Raw genomic sequence first — 16,761 nt, 5'->3', positions numbered from 1 at the left:
TGAATGATTTATCTGCATTTTAAAAAAATGTTGCTTTTTTAAGGGGTCTGGGTCACGGTGCTTTCGGTGAGGTCTATGAAGGACTGGCAGTCGGGATACCGGGAGAACCAAGTCCATTGCAAGTGGCAGTTAAGGTGAGTCCAAAGTGTGGAGGTTTGATGACATCACATGTGCCCATCAAATGTCAACATCTTAACCGAAATTTACTTGAACAAAAAAACAGATGAGTTTGCTGTGGAATTTCATTGAAAATGAGATGGTTGAGTTTGACATTTTTCTGTTGTGACAGAAAAATGTCTACCATGATGTGATCTTGTGGCTGTTTCTCTACAGGCAAGTCGCTGGTTTTACAAATCCGATGCATTAAAACAATGAGAGCTTGACTCCCAAAATGGTGGACAGTGGTGGCGTCGCAGCAAACGGTTTATATATTTGTTCTGCTAAATTCTCGTTTTCCAGAATCAAGAATAGGATCTGGATTTGTTTGGTGTTCTCAGATGTTACCCAAACAAAACTCAGAATTAGGAAGTTCGAGTTTATTGTCCTTTTATTTAAATTTTTTTATTTTGGAACACAACACTAAAATCAAGCCTCCAGTTTATTAAATTCTAATGTTAGAAGGTATGGCAAGGAGAGCTGTTACCAAGTCAACTGTTATTAAATCTAGAATTAAAGTACCACTTTGCAAAACTTGTGTTAAGCTATTGAGACTTGACGAGAACATACTGAATGTGTGTTTTTGTACGTTTGTTTACCCCCATGGTGTTCACACTGGACAAGCAGGAAGGGGCTTCTTTTTTTTTTTCTTCTTCTTCTTCTGTTTATTAGCACTAAACCGCCACCTACTGTTGGAAGAGGCTTGGTGCAAAATACCAAAGCAGGGAAAATCTCACAAATTAGTTACGAAGCATAAAACGGTTGGGTTACTGGTAGTGATGGATATGGATTAGCATCATGTCGAGAGTGACTTGGGTTTAACTAAAACAAACACAGACAAGCTCGTCTTGTCCAGGTTTTACCAAAACATTCTCACTCCCAAGTCGTCACATGTTGACGTTTGGTTGAGGACCCGTCAGCGTCACTTTTTGATGTTTTTGGCGTCCACAACTCGTCATTTTTTGACCTCCGGGGCATGAACCAGTCCAGTCCAGTACAGCATCGCAGAGCACACCGGTACCTAAACCTAAACCGGCATCAGATGCAGTACCAGATGTGGTACCGGACACGAACTGTTGCCGGGTTGGGGTTAGGGTACCGATACTGGGTTAGAGTACCGGTACTGAGAACCAGTCTACTGTGTCCGTGTTGCGGACTCTTGATTTTACGAACAGTCAGCACATTAAAAAAAAGTCTCTGATTGGTCAAAGTTTGACCTGGTTTAGCAAGCAACGCAGGTTCAATGGCCACACGTTTTTTCTCTGTGAAGCCAGAAAATAGTCACAGAAACTTGTGTAACTACTCATGAACGAAAGAGTTTTGAATGTGCAAGCCCAAAACGCACATTTACGCACCTTTACATAGAGCGGTGTGAACGTAGCTTTAAATGTAGTAAAAAGAAAGAAGCAGCAACCCTTAGAAATAGAAAAAATAAACTGATATCTGCAGTGAAACATGTTTTTAAACATTTTTAATTAAAAATGTATTTAGAAAAGATCCAGTAGCTTTCACTGCACTGATTTTCCATTCCCCCTAGACTCTTCCTGAAGTTTGCTCTGAGCAAGACGAGCTGGACTTCCTCATGGAGGCTCTAATCATCAGGTAACAGCCTCACTTACAGGATTCTTTCAGATCCTACCAAAAGGGTCGTTTCTCTGACACTTCCTGTCTGCCCCGCAGCAAGTTCAGCCACCAGAACATCGTGCGCTGCATCGGCGTGTGTCTGCAGGCCATGCCCCGGTTCATCCTGCTGGAGCTGATGGCCGGGGGAGACCTCAAGACTTTCCTGAGGGAGACCAGACCCCGACTGGTGAGCCCCCTCCCTCGGATCCTCCAGCGTGACATCAGCTTTGACGTGGCAGCAGTAAACAGCTGCTCATTTCCACATCACACGGCCTCACGCCGCATCAGCATTCACGTCTGTGTGTTACCTGAAAAAGCCTCCTCTTGGGGCTCCTTCTCCTGCAGCTCCTTAGCTGTTAAACGCTCCACTATGTTTACCAGCTATTTGCAAACTGTCTGCTGTTTATTGCTGTAAAGGGAGTGTGTAGTTTTTTTTTTTTTGAGCAGCTAAAGAGTTTAAAGTTTTATGTCTTTCCCTGAGGTGTTAGTGCATCTTTAAAGAAAGAGTTCAAGCATTTGGATAAACTCCTGCCGTAATCCGCACGTCTGCATAAATGATCCGCTTCTTCAGCATCTTTTTCCTGGAATTCTCTCTCCGCTGCAGCTCTGTCCAAATATTGATTACACCACCATCTGCTGACGACTCCTCACAGCATAGTTTAATCACTCCATACCAGTTAATGAAGATGACCTAATGGCATTTTTATAGCAAAGGTTTGCTTCAGATTCGATTCACCTCAGTGCAAATACATAATCACAGTCACGTTGGTTTAGTCGTGAAAACGTCTGGATTTTTCGCTCCACGTGTTGATAGTTTTTGTGTATCATGTGGGAATTTTCTGTTTTTCTTTTTCTTAGGAGCAACCCTCCAGCCTGACGATGGTGGACCTTCTCAACGTGGCCAGAGACATCGCTAAGGGCTGCCAGTATCTAGAAGAAAACCAGTTTATCCACAGGTAGGGATAGAAACACAACCGAGAAAAGATGGGATTGTGTCCCGCTGCAGTCTGCACCAGAACTTAAACGTAACCGTGTACACCTTTTATATGGAGAAAAAAAAATACATCACAGGAGAAACTGGGTCAAAATCTCTTATGGGGTTAAAGGAAAATGTCAAAATCCACTTTTAAGATCAAAATAATCATGTCGTGTATATCCAAGTTTTGAAATTATTATGGGATGGCAACAAGACCCAAGAGAATCTGGCCACAGAGAAAAAATATGGCTTGGCGGCCATCTATCTCTGTCTGTCTGTCTGTCTGGAAAAAGATGAAATCTGGCAATTTTCACATTTTAGCACAATATGGAAAAAGAAAACTTTTGTTTGAGAAATCTTCACAACTAGACTACCGCTAGAGTAGCATAAGTACACAACCACAACCGAGGTTTATTAAAGTGTAGTTCAGGAAGTAGCCACCATCTTGAATTTTCCAAGAAAAGTCGCCTTTGGCATCAGCTACGAATTTAAGCATCATGGGGATCTAATGTTGTTTTTAAAGGGTAGCCAAACACTGAACACTGAATTATCTGTCTTGGGTGTTGATCTCTATAAATGAGGCTTTAAAAGTGAATTCTGTTAGTCTTTGCCACTTTTTTAAAATTTAAAATAAACTTGTTTAATTCCTGAAATTATAGTCTAAAGCCTTCTGTGTGTTGCCCCCTACAGGTTGAAAGGAGGTAGTACTGTTGAATTTTGTGGTTGGTTAATTGATGTAAGTCCCACATCATTTTAGAAGTTCCACGTCATCATGCTCTGCAGCTCCAGAATACAAGCCCCGCCCATCTTTGATTCTGTAGTGGTCAGTTGCTATCGTACTAGCTTTAGCATGGCTCTTATGTGTCTTACCTTTGGTTGCCAAAAATCTACTGGCTTGCATAACTTTCCAGTGGATTTGGAAATTAGGCAGCAGTACTTGAGTGCAATTGGCACTCCGTCCTAGTGATGAGATTTGCAATGAACATTTCACTCTGGATTGCTAGCTTAATACTTTAGCCTTTATTAGCTTATGATGCTTCAGTTTCTAAGGAAAACCAAAAATTAACTTTTGCAAATTTTTGTAAAAATTACACAGACCTGTTTGTCACCCTCAAGTGACCAAAAAATAGAATGGTTGCTATGGAGATCAAGCGAACAGAAAAGCTGCCTTTTTGAAAAATGGGTTTCAATGAATTTGTCAAGTGCAGCTCTGACCAGAGTGACAAGGGCTGAAGGGGGGAGGAAATGCATGTACTTAGCCAGTGTGGGGGGGTTTAAAAGGGGCCTGCAGGCCATTCAACACCACTTGCTGCTTAGTTTCTTAAGTGAACTCAAACACACAGCTGAAAATTCTTGAAAAATATGCATTTTAGTAAACATGCCCAAATATATCTGTTCACTTCTAATCAGATTTCCCTCGTCCAAGTCCAACATACGGACTCTGCATGCTTTTGTTCTTTTGTGTGGAGGCAGACAGGACGGGTTTAACATGAAGGAGGCCAGATGGAGGAGCAGGCTTCCTTTTTTACGCTCCGCGTCCAAAGCCCCCAGTCAACAGCGTATGTCCTTCTTCGCAGTGGTCACTGGAGGATGATAACAGTCTTAAATGCCACTTTTTGTTCATCGTTCCAGCCATTAAGCATTCCTGCAGCATGTGCACATGCACCTTCAAATCCAACCTTTCCACATTGATCCATTTCCCTTTTATCTCGTGACGCTCCACACAGCAAACCTGCCCTAAAGCTCTCCATTCTTCGGGCTAATTTCACTTTCCTGAACGTGTGCGGTTGAGATGGAGTAAAGGTCAGCAGAAGGTTGAAGGAGACTTCAGAAAAGGCTGGTTTTCCCCTGGGATTACAGCGGTGTGATGATGATCTGGAACAGGTTAAACCGTGAGGTTAATTCTGTCTGAGAACAGCTTACTGCTTTGTTGACAGAGCATCATGCAGTGCTTCTTTATGTTATTTTGCCATAAGCTTTGCTCTCAGTGGTAGATGTGCTCGTACTTATGTTAAATCCTTAGCCACTACTCCCCGTTTGGGTGGATACGGGCTGTCTGTGGGTGAAAATATGCTCGTTTGTATAGAACATGGAGCTGGCCCACATGAAATAGCAAGTTTGTAGATCACTCTGTGAGCCTGTAAGTGTAAATGTTCATGCACATTTTTTATGGGCATGCTGTGAAGCAACAGGTCGCTGAGAATACTTAAACAACACATAGGGGTGAAGTAGGTAAGACGCAGGCATTGTTTTATTTTTTTGACTCCTCCAAAATTCTATCCACTGTGCAAAGAATCCGTACTGTTCAAGTATAGTAAGTTTGTGATCCTTGCACTTTAAAACACACATTTTTACTGTATTATGAAAACTATCAATACATTTGCATTTTTTTCAATGCAGCAAGTAGTCATTTAAATAAAAAAATGTATGACTGTACATGATTTAATCTCACTACAACATTTAAAAAATGAGCAAAATGTTTCCCACCATAACTGTCGTGGAAGCAGCCATTTTGATATGAGCAGGAAAATCCCTTCTACTGCCCCTAGTGGAAGGATGATGAACTACAGGACAGAAAACATGGACAGAGCTGTGTATACAATGGGGTTTTAAGGAAAGTTTGGACCATGCTGAGGAGATAGGGGGTCTTAGAAATGTTTGAATCAAATATGATACAAATGATAGGCTTAAAGTAAAGTTTTTTGTGAATATAAAACACCAAATTTAACAACAAATATTGTGGACATCCAAAATCCTGTGAGTTCTCTGAGAAAAAAAAGCAAAATAAAATGAACACTTCTACTTTTAGTTCAGACTTTCAGAGGTTTCTTGATGCTTCTTAATTAAATCAACAGGGTGTTTTTATCTCTCAGTCATTTTTTCTTTAAACTGGGTTATAACTGGAAGCTAAGATTCCTTGAAAAGTCATTTTTTTAAGTACATTTACATAAACGATTCCCGTGTGTTATTGCTAGAAAGGGACTAAAGTTAGATTTCCGCCCTCTTTAGAAGTAGGAATAGACCAGTCCTGGTCCTGAAAAGCTCTCAGTTTAACTGAGTCTGAACTCTGACTTTATCATCATCATCAAGCCTGTTTTTATCTAACAAAATCACAGCAGAGATCAGAATTCAGAGCCACACAGTCCTGTCTAGATGTCACTCAGCAGCACTCTCGTCTGCAAACAAAGACATTTCCATGTCTCTTTGCTGAATTGTGATTGTGTTAAATTATAGTTATTTTCTTGTTGGTTATTTATCGGCTCTTGTGCACATTTGTCTGCAGCCTCAACGGTCTTTATCATCAACAAACAAGACTAAAGGGTACATTCTCCTAGAGAAAGAGCTGTGCAGCTCAATGCCGACAAAAGTTTAGTCTTCTAACCCAGCCTTGCTGTGGAACATCAGGAATAGAGTCATGCAGGCGCTGTTACAAAGTGAGCACTGAGTCTGCCTGCTGTGGAGCTACAAGCTGCTCAGGCTTAACTTCACATCCCACAGGGAAGCATCTGTCAGCATTTAACTCACGGACATCTCTCGTGGGAATACATTTCTAAAGAAATCTCCAGAGTTACCGTGGAGAGGAGACCTAAAGCGAGCCGCATCAGTGCAGAGAAAGCCTTTCTCACACAGGAAGGATGCTGGTTCATGCAGTGTGAGCCTGTGAACACTGACCGCATGGTTGTTTGACTTTTCAGGGACATCGCCGCTCGAAACTGCCTCCTCACCTGCAAAGGACCAGGCCGGGTGGCCAAGATTGGGGATTTCGGAATGGCTCGGGACATTTACAGGTCTGTTTGAACACAAATGAATGAGGAGAGGTCCTGTCTGCTAAGGTTAAATGTTTTAAATGAGCCAGAGGGGACAGAACCGGAGCCCAAACCTTTGAGAATCTCTGCCACAAAGATCCCCACAAAAGCCACATGAGGAACTATGGCGTTATTAGTCTGAACGCCATGCATAAATAGGACATCTTCACACATGTATCAGACAGACCCCACAAACTCTGAGTTTTAATATAAGTAACCACTAAAACTGCTATTTATAACCCTTTAAGAATGGAGATGTAGCCTGCAATCAACTTGAAGCAAGAAAATTGGAGAATGTATCTTTATATATTCGACCTGAACTATAGTAAAGCCGTAACAATAAAAACATTACGTATACATTGTAGTTTGATGGGTTTTTTTTAAAGACCAATCAGAAGAAAGCCTCCTCCCCCAATTGTCAAAGGTCGTTTCCCACTTGCTCGCGGAAAGTATCTTCGCGAGCAGATCAAGAACCCCTGCGAAAGCACATAACAAAACGTAGCGAGAGTTCGTGCTCACTGAGATTCTGCTTGCAATTACGTATCACTCGTGCCCGAGGAACAGCTCACGCACATGGAAGGAGACAAGTCTCTCTCGCGCGATTAGTTTTTCTGCTCGCGGAGGATTAAGCACGAGCGCGGAGGAGCAGAGTAGCGCAAGTGGGGATCGGAATTTTTTTATACATGCGTGTAGATGACTTATTTATGCGTAGAGTTTTGACAAATAAATAATGCCATAGATATATATATATATTAAAGAGAGAAATCCCTTTTAGATATATGGATTAAAAATGATTTTATAAGAATTAACTGATTTAGTTGTTTTTCAAAAGTAACAGTGTTTAATATATATATATATATATATATATATATATATATATATATATATATATATATATATATATATTATTACTAAATAATTCCAGTCCACTTTTTAGAATTCAGTTTTAAATGGGCAATGACAAAATATAAATGGTTAAAAGGTTAAATTGTAGATGAATTGATGAGTTACAACATCACATTTTCACTGATCATCTAAAGACACTCCTGTTCCTCCACAAAGACTGAGCTAACTCTAGGAAATCCAGCATCCATGCTGGCTGTATTTCAGGGGATGCAGAAACATCAAATTAAAAGGATATTTCAGAATGAAATCACATTTATTGACATCCAGAGATCCATATTTCTCTGCGCTGCAAAGAGACATTATGAGTAAATTCTATTTGCGTCTCAGAGCAGGCTGGAAGGGAATTGCACTGTTTCTGATATATGTTTGTAGTCTCAGCCTGAGACTAATGTGGAGGTGTTCAACTTTAAAGTCCCACTCCGAAAAATCTTTTGATGTGTTAAAGTGTTCCCACTGGTCTTTTAATTATGATTTTTAGCTAAAAAAAAAAAAAAAAAAAAAAACATCTTAATTTGCTCCTGATTCATGATGTTTTGGATGAAGAAATACTCAGAAATACAAGTTTGACTTACATTTTCAACAGATGTGTCCTCTATCATCAGAAAAATGCCACAAGGACTTATTAATCAAATTTTGATCTGTGTGGGTCTTTAAAGCAAAGCGAAAATTAAAAACAATCTTCTCATGTCAATGAAGAAAAAACAAATTTCAAAGCAAGTTAAAAAAAATATAGAACACAACAATGTTTTATAAGTGTAACAGTCTACCAATAGGTAGAATTTGTTTTATTAGGCTGTATTTAAATAAATTGTGATGTCCTGAACTTTTTCGAATAAATTGAATCTTGAAATTGGTTAGAAACACTCAAAATGAGATATAATACTCTGATATTTGGAAATATTGCCACAAAATCAGCACGTACTGTTAAATTGTATTTAAAAAGTTACTAAAGAAACCAGACAATAATATTTAGTGAGATTTTTTTATTTTTGGAGTGTCGGACCGTGAAAATCTGGACTAAGTAAACAAATGTGCAGAATTAGAGGCTTCTGCTCACCTTTTGCTGTGTGAGTCCGGACTCCGGCCACACCGTGGAGAGGATGCTGTTACCACCTTAAAGAGGCCATGAAAAAACAACTTTTTAGCTTTTAAGTGGATTATAGTGTTCAATCCTTACTGTAAAGAACCCTAAAGCAGTATTTTGTTCCGTTAATGCATTTTTGAGTAAAAACCTACACTCTCAACAGCAGCCCCTCCCAGGAAAACGAGCGGATCCACACGACCTGACATCACAGAGTAGGGGTGAAGGGGAGTAGGGGAGCTTCTGTCAAAAACCTTTCTCGACTTCATAATGAAGGACGCAGATCAAAAGAAATCAGGTTTATTTAATTTTAAGAGCTGACTAATAGCATCTGTACACGTTTCCATTTCTGGGTTCAGAGAATCTCCCAGTTTCCTGCCGCACAGGAATAGGATCGCTGCTCCGGAATTAGGGACTTCCTGGTGCCATCAGGGGACGACAGTATGGCAAGCCAAAGGGATCATAAATCGCCAATAAAAGCCGTCACGGCTGTGTCATGTTTTACAGATAACAATATTTTAAATATTCAAATGTTCCCACAGTTAGTTTTAATAAAATAATTAATACCAAAAATATCCATCCATCCATCTTCCTGACCGCTTTGTCCCTTTCGGGGTCGCGGGGGTGCCGGAGCCTAACCCGGCTGCTGATGGGCGAAGGTGGGGTACACCCTGGACAGGTCGCCAGTCTGTCGCAGGGCCTCAATCACACACCCATGCACTCACACATTCACACCTAGGGGCAATTTAGAGTCACCAATTAACCTATGAAGCATGTTTTTGGACGGTGGGAGGAAGCCGGAGTCCCCGGTGAAAACCCACGCATGCACGGGGAGAACATGCAAACTCCACACAGAAAGGTCCCAGCCGGGAGTCGAACCGGGGCCTTCTCGCTGTGAGGCAAGAGCGCTAACCACTGCGCCACCGTGCAGCCCATACCAAAAATAATTTGAAGTTTATTTCAACTGTTTTTTTATGATTTAATTTGGACATTGTGGGATTAGACGAGAACGATTGTATTTTAAGGGGTCCCCCAGGTTGATTTGGTAATTTTCCAAACTATTTTTTTCATTCTTTTCTCTCAGTTTTTGTAGATTTGGTCTCAAGACATGTTAATGTAATCAGAAACTACATGTTTTAGCATTTTGTTTGTGTTCAAAGTTTAAAGATGTTTTGTTTTAATAAATAGGCCTCAATTTGCAAATGTTTTGATGTTACATATAGAAATAGCCTATTGTGTGTGTGAAGTACTTTAGTTTTATTCAATATATGTTTTGAAGTGTTTCCAAAAATTAATTTAGCTTTTATCTTGTTGCTTTTTGCTGTTTTTTTTTAAACTTTTTACTGATCCGAAATATGATCCGAACTGTAACTCTTAAACCGTGACACGATCCGAACTGTGAGTTCTGTGATCCGCTACAGTCCTATCACAGAGTGAGACAGCCCCGTTCAGGAAGAGTCTGCTCTGTCCCAGACTTTCTCCACTCAACTAGTGGTGATCCGCAACAAACTTTCATTTTTGATGCACAGTACTGTATATCTTCCAGTTGCGTCCTCCTTCAATCGATTCCAGCTCAAACTGATGTTCTGTGGAGTATGTTGATCACTTTATGGCTTTAAATGTTCATGGAGGTGTGGCTCGTCCTCCGACTCAGTTTTGTGCGTCCATCTGGATCTGATGTCCATCTATCCTTCATTGTTTTCAGTTTGCTTCATCAGGGTTAAATTAGGCCATTGAATGTACGCAACATTAACAATAGTATCAAGATTAGAAGTACAACTGCCATCTGATTTCAAACTAAGGAACATCTCAACATTCATAGAGGATTTCTACCTGAATGTTTAAACAGGTAAAAAGCAGATTTTTTAAACCACCTTTTTCCTCCAGAACCTGGTTGAAGTTACATTTTTTCTGCCCTAAAAACAAGTTTAGGCAACAAGGCGAGAGCAGTCTGACACAACAGCAAACAGCGTTTAACCTGACACACTTTCATAAAAGTGTAATCCAGGAGGGAGATCTTCCAAAGCTTTCATCTGCCGAGACACAGGAGCAGGAGAAATAATCTGCAGAAGCGAGATGCGGCCTTTTGGATTCATCTGGAGGGAAGCCACACGAGAACAGTCTTTCTCACATCATCAGGGGGGAGGCTGTTGAGCGAATTCCCCGGGGAGCCACATTAGCAGAGCTCGATTTAATTGTTGATGCCAGTTTTCCAGGTGCCTGACTGTGATTTGTTTTTATCTCCCAGCCTAAAGCTGAGGTGCCAAGACTTTATTATCTTCATTCCGATGCTGGGAGTGTTGGAGGGGGGGGGTTGCTATGTACACAAGCACACCAAACCTTCTGTCTGTTTGCTGTGATTCCTCAGGATGATTTGTCTCTATGAAGTGGTCGCAAACAAACACAGGAGCGTTTACAGTCTCAGGCAGGACGCAGGGAGGAAGGAAGGCTCACCGAGAGCCCAAAGCAGAGTTTGAGTTTAGTCTCACAGATGATTACAGAGAACAGGAACATGCAAACACGAGCCTAAGGAAAAAAAACTGTTTAGATTACATTTTGGATCATTTTATGTGACATTGAAAATCTGAATCAAGCAACAAAACATGTTTTAAGTTATAAAAGAGCAGATCTCCATCCATTAAATAGGCATTAATATTCCATTAACAATTGGAGGATCACCAATATGAATAAAGACGAGTCACATGCAAAATCCACCTGAAATTCAACACACTGTAAAATCAAATCAACCAAAAGAAATGAAGAAAATAAAAGCAAAATTAAGATAGAAATTGAAGTTAAGAGAACGCATTAAAGACCCACTCCATTGAAAATTGGCATTTTTTTATGATGGAGGACAAATATACAGTTTAGATTTTTTTAAAACATACAACAGCAGGTATTGGCACAAAGTTGGGGATTTAGACACGTTTCTCATCATTTCTAAGCCAAAAAGAAAGTTGTAAACTAGCTTCTGTGTCAACATTTTTTCAGTTTTTTATATATTAACCACATTTTCTCAAAGTTCTATTTAGAAGTTAATTGCGCTCATTGTCATACATGGAGACAGCAAACTAGGAAAAATATATGAACATTGTTTTAATGTAACCCTTTTTAAAGTCCCACTACAATCATCTCTTGATCTATTGTAAAAGCGTTACCAGTGGTCTTTCAATTATGATGGTGTCATTTTAGCCTAAATCAAAGAGTCCTTTTCTAGGACACAGTTTCTGCAGAGCGGCAGTAGTTTATTAGAGATTCACCTCTAAAGTTGTGGGTGGGACTAGGCAACCCCACCCCCACTTCCAGTTACCCATCTGTTTACGTTCTCCCTCTAGCTTACAGCCCCTCACAACCCAAACCTAACATTACTGTTGCAACTAAATGGCGAGGAATATCAGAGTTATCCAGCCATACAGTTTTGAGCCAGATTCCAGTTCAGACGAGGAAAACAAAGACGTTCATGGATCTATTTGTCTCAAAGTTTTTCAAACTTTTTTTTTCGTCTGTTCCTCATTCACAACGATTTGAATAAAGAAATACTCAGAAATGTAAATTTGAACCTAATTTTCTTTATGTATGTTGTCCATCATGAGATCTTTACTGATCTGACAGCTAAAACAGAATAGATCTGTGTCAAAAATGTTAACAGCCCTCACCACTGTCCCTCCACCACCGTGTTTCAAATGAGCTTTAGGGTTTAAGGCTTCCTCCTTTCATCAGTAAAGTTAAGTTGTATTGACATCATCTTTGTTTGATGTCTGCAGATTTTAAGAGAAGGCTTAAAAATGACTAAAGTTGAGTAACTAACGCCTTTTAATCTGGGCCCTAAGATCATAAACAAAACAACTGAACAACTGAGGTGTAAAGACAAACTGGAACTCAAAAAGAGGAAAAAGCAATATTTACCTTAACAAACCAGCCTCAGATCCCTGCACTGTGTCTCCGCTTGTATTGTTCTGCACATTTGAGTCTGCGCTTTTGTGTCAGTCAGTGTTTGGAGTTATTTCTAATACGTCTCAATCCTCCAGCTTCCCCTTTTGCTTAGCTCCTCAAACAAAAACAGGAGCAGGCAAAATGCTCCTGTTGTACCCACAGGTTTGCTGCTCTAAGCCTCCCTAATCTGCAGCATTCACTCTGCTTTTGGCTGCTTTATTAAGCGTGTTCAAGAAGTTAGCGATTGAAACAAAGGTCTGTGCAGTGATAGGGGAGATTATCAGACTCACATTTCACTCTTTTTTTTTCCTAATCCATTCCGAACAGTACAGTTCTCAGCTGGATAACGCAGTTTTAATTTGCAAAAACACTAGCTAAAAACGTGTACAGAGGGAATCCAGCTCGCTCCTGCAGCACTGATCTAATTGCTGCAGCTTAATCGAGGCCAGTCATCTTCCTCAAACGTCTCTTTTTATTAGGACAGACAGGAAAATTAGAGGGATGCTAAGTAAAGGAGCTTTGAGATCCATTCCTTTGATTGTGAGCCTAAAAATGAGGGTGTTAACCAACACTGCAGTGACTGACTCATTTCAGTTGAAGTGACGGATAATAGAGTCTGGCAGGTAACTGTGAGTCTGCCCCGCACAACCTCCCAGATAATCTTTCCAGCAAACGGACCGTCGTGGTGATTGCCTTCTCTGCCTCAATGATTAGGTTTAATTTTCCTCGGGATTACTTCCACTGCTAATAGTTTGCTCGGTATATTTCCCTTTTAAGCTTATCATCTCCTTGCTAATCATCTGTGTTCATCTCTGCTCTTTTGGCTCAAAGAGAACATGGACTGCTTCTTATTCAACTTTTGTTCGTGCCAAATGAAGTGAACCCCTTTGATGAAAATAGGGAATTTGGTATTTTTAACATGTTTAAAATTCCATTTCTGAGCATTTATCTATTTAACTTGTTGTGAATACCGAGGAGCTGAAAAACTGCTGTATGAAAAAAAGTGTATTTGTGACAGAAAATACAGTGGGCAGAGCCACAAGCTCCCCGCTCCACTACATTTTGATGAATCCACTTCTAGATGAAAAGACTCTCATACATCCAAAATGGCATCTGGTTCCAAACTGTGTGAAGGGGTGTAAGCTAGTTAGTGTTAACAAAAGGATGATGGGAAATGGGGGTGGGCTTTACGGCAACAGTAGGAACAAGTGGTTTGTATTGGCAAGAGTCTGGCAATACAATACATACCACATTATGTATCTTTCAATACAATACATATCATGATACATGTCTCACATTACAATACATATCACATTATGTATCTCTCAATATAATACATATCATGATATATGCCTCACAATACAATACAATACATATAACATTACATGTCTCACTATAAAATACATAACACGATATGTATCTCACGATGCAATACGTATCACGATATATGTCTTTGGATACAATACATATCACGATACGTGTCTCACTATACAATACATATAACGATATATGTCTCACAAACAATACAATACATATCACAGTACGTGTCTCACGATACAATACATATCATGATATGTGTCTCACTATGCAATACATATCTCGATATGTCTTACGATACAATACATACCACGATATATGTCTTACGATACAATACATACCACGACACGTGTCTCACTGTACAATACATATCACAATATATGTCTCACAATACAATACAAATCACGATACATGTCTCACAAACGATACAATACATATCACGATACGTGTCTTTATAAAATGCATGTTACAATTTTTGTCTCATGATACAATACGTATCCCGATATATGTCTTACGATACAATAAATATCACGATATGTGTCTCACTACACAACACATGTCACAATATGTGTCTCACTATAAAATACATATCACAATATGTGTCTCACTATAAAATACATATCACAATATGTGTCTCACTATAAAATACATATCACAATACTTGTGTCCTGATACATTACATATCACTATAATATACATATCGCCACATATCCCATTCTGTTCAACAGTCTTGCACCACAAAATGAAAAGCAGAATTGTTTTTTTCTGGTGCAAGTTTAATTATTATAAATCTGAATCGCCCTCTTAGGGAGTACCCTCCATCTCTATTCTTAAACAGTTTTTGTATGTTACTAGGCAGCATTTTATTTGGGATTTGTACATAATTTGTGAAATTGAATAATTAACCAAATCAATTAATTTTAATTATTTTGAATGAATAAAAAGTGGGTGAGTATGATCGTAATAACCAGTTTTATGTATAACTCTGATGCAAGTATCACCAAATGAAATATCTCAATATAACGCCTAATCGATATTTGGTCCGGTGTTAAAAGGTTAACAGCTGAGGCGGAAACTTGTCTGCAGATTGAGAGGACTCCATGCATGCTTTATTAGGAATGTATTAGGTTGCATGGGAAATTCAGATTCAATCATGCAACTTGCAAGACTTTTGGCCTCATCAGATAAACCGCGCAGCATGAGTCTCTTCTTGAAGAGGAAAAAACTAAATGTGATCCTCCTGCAGCTCCGGCATTCAGACTTTTATGAAGCCACATTAATTTTTCTGCTTCATGTAGTTGTTTTGTTGACAGCTTCATCTCTGTTTTCAAGTATAGGTGAATCTGATTCCTTCTGTGTGTGTTTGGGGGGGCACCAACTGAGCGTCACATGAACACCTGGGAGCCGCGCGCTGTAATTACAGCGTGTCCTGTGCAGCCATGTGAAGCCTCAGAAGCCCAGCTGGCGCTTCTCTTATTTGTCTGATAGGGAAAGTGTTCCCGCTATTCCTTTACACTTTCAAAAACCTCACCGCACTCAATTTGTCAAGCGTCTAGCTCCGTAGGTCTTTTTTTCATATTATTTTATTATGGAGTGCTTGCCATGTTTATAAATTAGTTCCAAAAGCGGTGGGGGAAGAGATTTTTATGACAAAATTAAATTCCAAACAGATGTGGTCCTCACTACCAACAAAAATAAAGCAAGTATAGGCAGCTGCGATCCCACGTGTCCATTTGTCTTTGTGGACACGTTGATGGGCTTCATCCACGCAGCAGCTGCTTCAAATCAGGCCTTGGAGTCGAACGAAACCAGAATGAGATGAATCACGCGTCTGATCGTTTCTCTGCACACGGGAGCATCAGGCGAAGACCAAAGGCTTTCCCAAAGCAGGAAGTGTGAGAGGCAGGAGCGTCGTCATAGCAACACCTTTTTTTCTTTTTTAGTAACCAACCTGAAACTGTTATTATGTCACATATATCTTTTTCAAAGTTATTCATAATTTTTTAAAGTCCTTTACAAAGACAATATAGAAATGTAATGAGGTAAACTTAACAGTGTGGTTGGAGGGAGAGCTGGATGCAGACAAGATGGCGCCCAGACATCATAAACCAAACGCAGAAACTCCACAAGTTTTCATAGATGTAAAACTTTTTACTTATAAACTTTTTCATGTGAATTAATGGTTTAGTGTGCAAGATGAGCTTCATATTGATAATAAAAAAATGTTTGTTACCACTTTATCTACAGTGTTTACATTCCTGTAAGAACCGTAACTTTTCAACCTTTAATCAATCAACGTGAAACAGCTTATTCTGCTGAGGAGAAAAGCAGCTCTATGCCGGTATGCAACACTTTATATTAGTGGTGTGTTGTACATCAGTGTAAAGATGTCTTAAAGTGTGAACTTACCGAACTTTTCTCTGTGGATCAGCTGATTCACGTTGATCATGTAAGGAGTTACGGTATGTCAAAGGCCATAGTTTTTGACACAGACATCACTGGTTTTAAAGGTTTAAATCTTACCAACATAGTTTAAGGACTAGCCCTTTTTTAAGAAGAAGGGGGAGGGGTTGAACTTCTTGCTAACAACACTAGGCGTGTTTGAGATCCCCAGCGCCTCGCCTGCATCGTCGGCGAGACTAAGCTGCTGCTGGAGGGGGCGGAGAAAGGCGCCTGAGATGAGGGTGAACGACGAGACTGTACGAGATCAAGGAGTTGGGGGTTGTCCTTAACATTCGGCTGAAAGTTAATAAGCCACTCCTCCTAGTATGATTTGTGCTGTTGAGTCTTTTATATTATTTTTTAACATCTTTTAGAGTAAAACTGTTAATAATTCATTGCATGTGCACTGTCCCATTTAAATAAATACAATTAAATTAAAGTTAAGTTTTAGAGACAACGATAACAAATATGACCACAGATTATTTGAAATCTTGTTTATTTTTTCATCAGTGATTCACTAC

General features: G+C 39.7%; 1 protein-coding gene and 1 long non-coding RNA gene across 3 annotated transcripts in view; one reads left to right on the top strand and one right to left on the bottom strand.

The window, feature by feature from the left end:
* alk (ALK receptor tyrosine kinase) overlaps positions 1-16,761 on the top strand; it is a gene marked incomplete in the record, with an annotated part of 583,514 nt that overhangs the window by 556,632 nt on the left and 10,121 nt on the right. Inside the window, 5 exon segments of one of the 2 annotated variants that reach the window (XM_024267526.2) lie at positions 44-134; positions 1,694-1,758; positions 1,837-1,966; positions 2,638-2,735; positions 6,451-6,543. In XM_024267526.2, coding sequence (XP_024123294.1) covers positions 44-134; positions 1,694-1,758; positions 1,837-1,966; positions 2,638-2,735; positions 6,451-6,543 — 477 coding nt within the window. 2 annotated transcript variants of the gene reach the window in all.
* Positions 4,106-5,295, bottom strand: LOC112143506. The gene is made up of 2 exons (XR_002918756.1): positions 5,243-5,295; positions 4,106-4,630 (listed from the first exon to the last, which is right to left on the bottom strand). It is a non-coding gene; the product is annotated as an uncharacterized LOC112143506 (long non-coding RNA).

This window comes from Oryzias melastigma, linkage group LG22 (assembly GCF_002922805.2).
Source record: "Oryzias melastigma strain HK-1 linkage group LG22, ASM292280v2, whole genome shotgun sequence".
In the NCBI taxonomy this organism is placed as follows: Eukaryota; Metazoa; Chordata; class Actinopteri; order Beloniformes; family Adrianichthyidae; genus Oryzias; species Oryzias melastigma.
Note: the sequence above shows the minus strand (reverse complement) of the source record. Positions and strands in the feature narration are given on the sequence as shown.